This window comes from Colossoma macropomum, unplaced genomic scaffold (assembly GCF_904425465.1).
Source record: "Colossoma macropomum unplaced genomic scaffold, Colossoma_macropomum, whole genome shotgun sequence".
Taxonomy (NCBI): Eukaryota; Metazoa; Chordata; class Actinopteri; order Characiformes; family Serrasalmidae; genus Colossoma; species Colossoma macropomum.
This window is the reverse complement of record NW_023494872.1, coordinates 25,001-26,979: the sequence shown is the minus strand read 5'-3', so window position 1 is coordinate 26,979 and position 1,979 is coordinate 25,001. Positions and strand designations below refer to the sequence as shown.

General features: G+C 55.7%; 1 protein-coding gene across 1 annotated transcript; it reads left to right on the top strand.

The window, feature by feature from the left end:
* LOC118800352 (amphoterin-induced protein 1-like) lies at window positions 1–1,419 on the top strand. Its single transcript, XM_036560552.1, has one exon. The coding sequence runs from the start codon at window positions 1–3 to the stop codon at window positions 1,417–1,419; it is 1,419 nt and encodes a 472-aa protein (XP_036416445.1).
* The last annotated feature ends 560 nt before the right edge of the window (window positions 1,420–1,979 follow it).

Genomic DNA, 1,979 nt, shown 5'->3' with positions numbered 1-1,979 from the left:
ATGCGACAGCCGCCTCATGTGTCGCCCCTTACTGGATGCTGTAGAGTGTGCGTGAGAGTGATGCTCCTCCTCTTGCTTTCTGTTCGTCTGTCAGCAGCCTCTGTCTGCCATAGCCCCTGCGTCTGTGCCAGTGACATCATCAGCTGCCCCCAGAGGAATCTGTCCAGCCCTCCTGCGCCGCTGCCTCGCTACACCGCCCTGCTGGACCTCAGCTTCAACTGCATCGGCCGGCTGCGCTCAGACTGGACCGCCGTGCGACTCAGCGCCCTGCACACACTCCTGCTGGGCAACAATGGCCTGCACTTCCTGTCCCCGGAGGCGTTCGTACAGGTGCGACGACTGAGGCACCTGGACCTGTCCTCGAACGCTTTAACACACCTGGACGAGTTCGTCTTTGAGCCACTGCCGCACCTGGAGGTCCTGATGCTCTACAACAATCAGATCGGTCAGATTGACCGGACCGCATTCTCCGGGCTGCTGGGCCTGCAGAAGCTTTACCTGAGCCAGAACCGGGTCAGCCGCTTCCCTCTGGAGCTGCTCAAGGACCGGAACCGCCTGGACAAGCTCCGCCTACTGGACGTGTCATTGAATCGGATTAGAGCTCTGCCCCTAGCAGAGCTGCAAGCGCTTCCCACCTGGCTGAAGGACAGCGTCTATTTCCACGGCAACCCGCTGGACTGCAGCTGCGATCTGTACAGTGTCCTGATTGGCTGGCTGCAGCGAGAGCTCCGCCCAGTCTCAGAATTCCCAGAAAGCCATTTATGCGTGCAGCCAGTGGGTGGAGCCCAAGCCAGTATCCTGCAGTTGAACTGCAGTGCAGTCCGAGTTCGAGACGAGGAGGCTTTTCTAAACCAGATCCTGGTCCTGGACTGTGATTCGCGCTACAGGGATGCAACAAAGAGCTGGACGGTGCCCCCGCTGGCCAACCGCAGCACTGTGCAGCCACTTGGGGACGGACGGCTTCAGGTGGGGCCACTGCAGGCGGAGGATTCGGGAGAGTACAGGTGCGTGGTGGAGGGTGATGGTGTGAACGAGACGGTGGTGGTGTTGGTGAGGGTCCACAACTCCACGCAGGGTTTTGGAGAAAGCCTGAACACGGCCTACACCACGCTGGCCTGCTGCGTGCTCAGCATCGTTCTTGTGGTGATCTACCTCTACCTCACACCCTGTCCCTGCAGCCACGGCAACCACCTGGCCAAGTCTACCCTCACAGACAGCGTCCACTCCTCCAGTCTGAGCGTCACTAAGACACTCTGCCAGCAGGGGGCGACGCACATGGACTTCTACCAGCCCAAAGAACAGAATGGTGACATCAGGAGTGAGATACAGGAGGAGGACATGAAAGAAGGGCAGAGACACGAAAAGGAGGACAGGAAGAGGCGGAGCTCCATTAGCTCAGGCACGCCAATCATGGTGTGATGCGGCAGGGACACGCCCACTAGAGCTCAGTCGTCAGGGTGCGCTCAGACGGTCCTCGTTCATTGCAGGGAATTTTCAGTCTAACAACGAAGAAAGTCCTACATAGAACTGATAAATTCCCTGTTACACCAACCAGAATGTTTTCTGTAACCACGGCAACACAGTACATCACACTGGCCAACAACATAGCAGTTAACCTTTTCCTAATATGAGTTTTAATGAAATTCCCTATGACCACCTGATATCAAACTAAAGGTAGTTACAAATTTTTTCATCAACAAACGTTTTTGGTTGGTGAGGACCGTCCCACCGCACCACCCGCTCAAAATCAGCAGACATCCTGATCTGTGAGCTGCCTTCTGTTTCTTCACACAGACACAATCCTGGCAGCTTCTTCAAATTTCTGCTCCACCTTAACTAGTGCAGCAGTTACACACCATCACCCGTACAGTCGTCTGAATGAAACTGCTACATCATTTAAGGTGGAACGGGCCATGAAAACCACAAGCCGACGTCATCTTCATCTAATCACCACTGTCTGAGCTCCAGTCCGTGAAGCG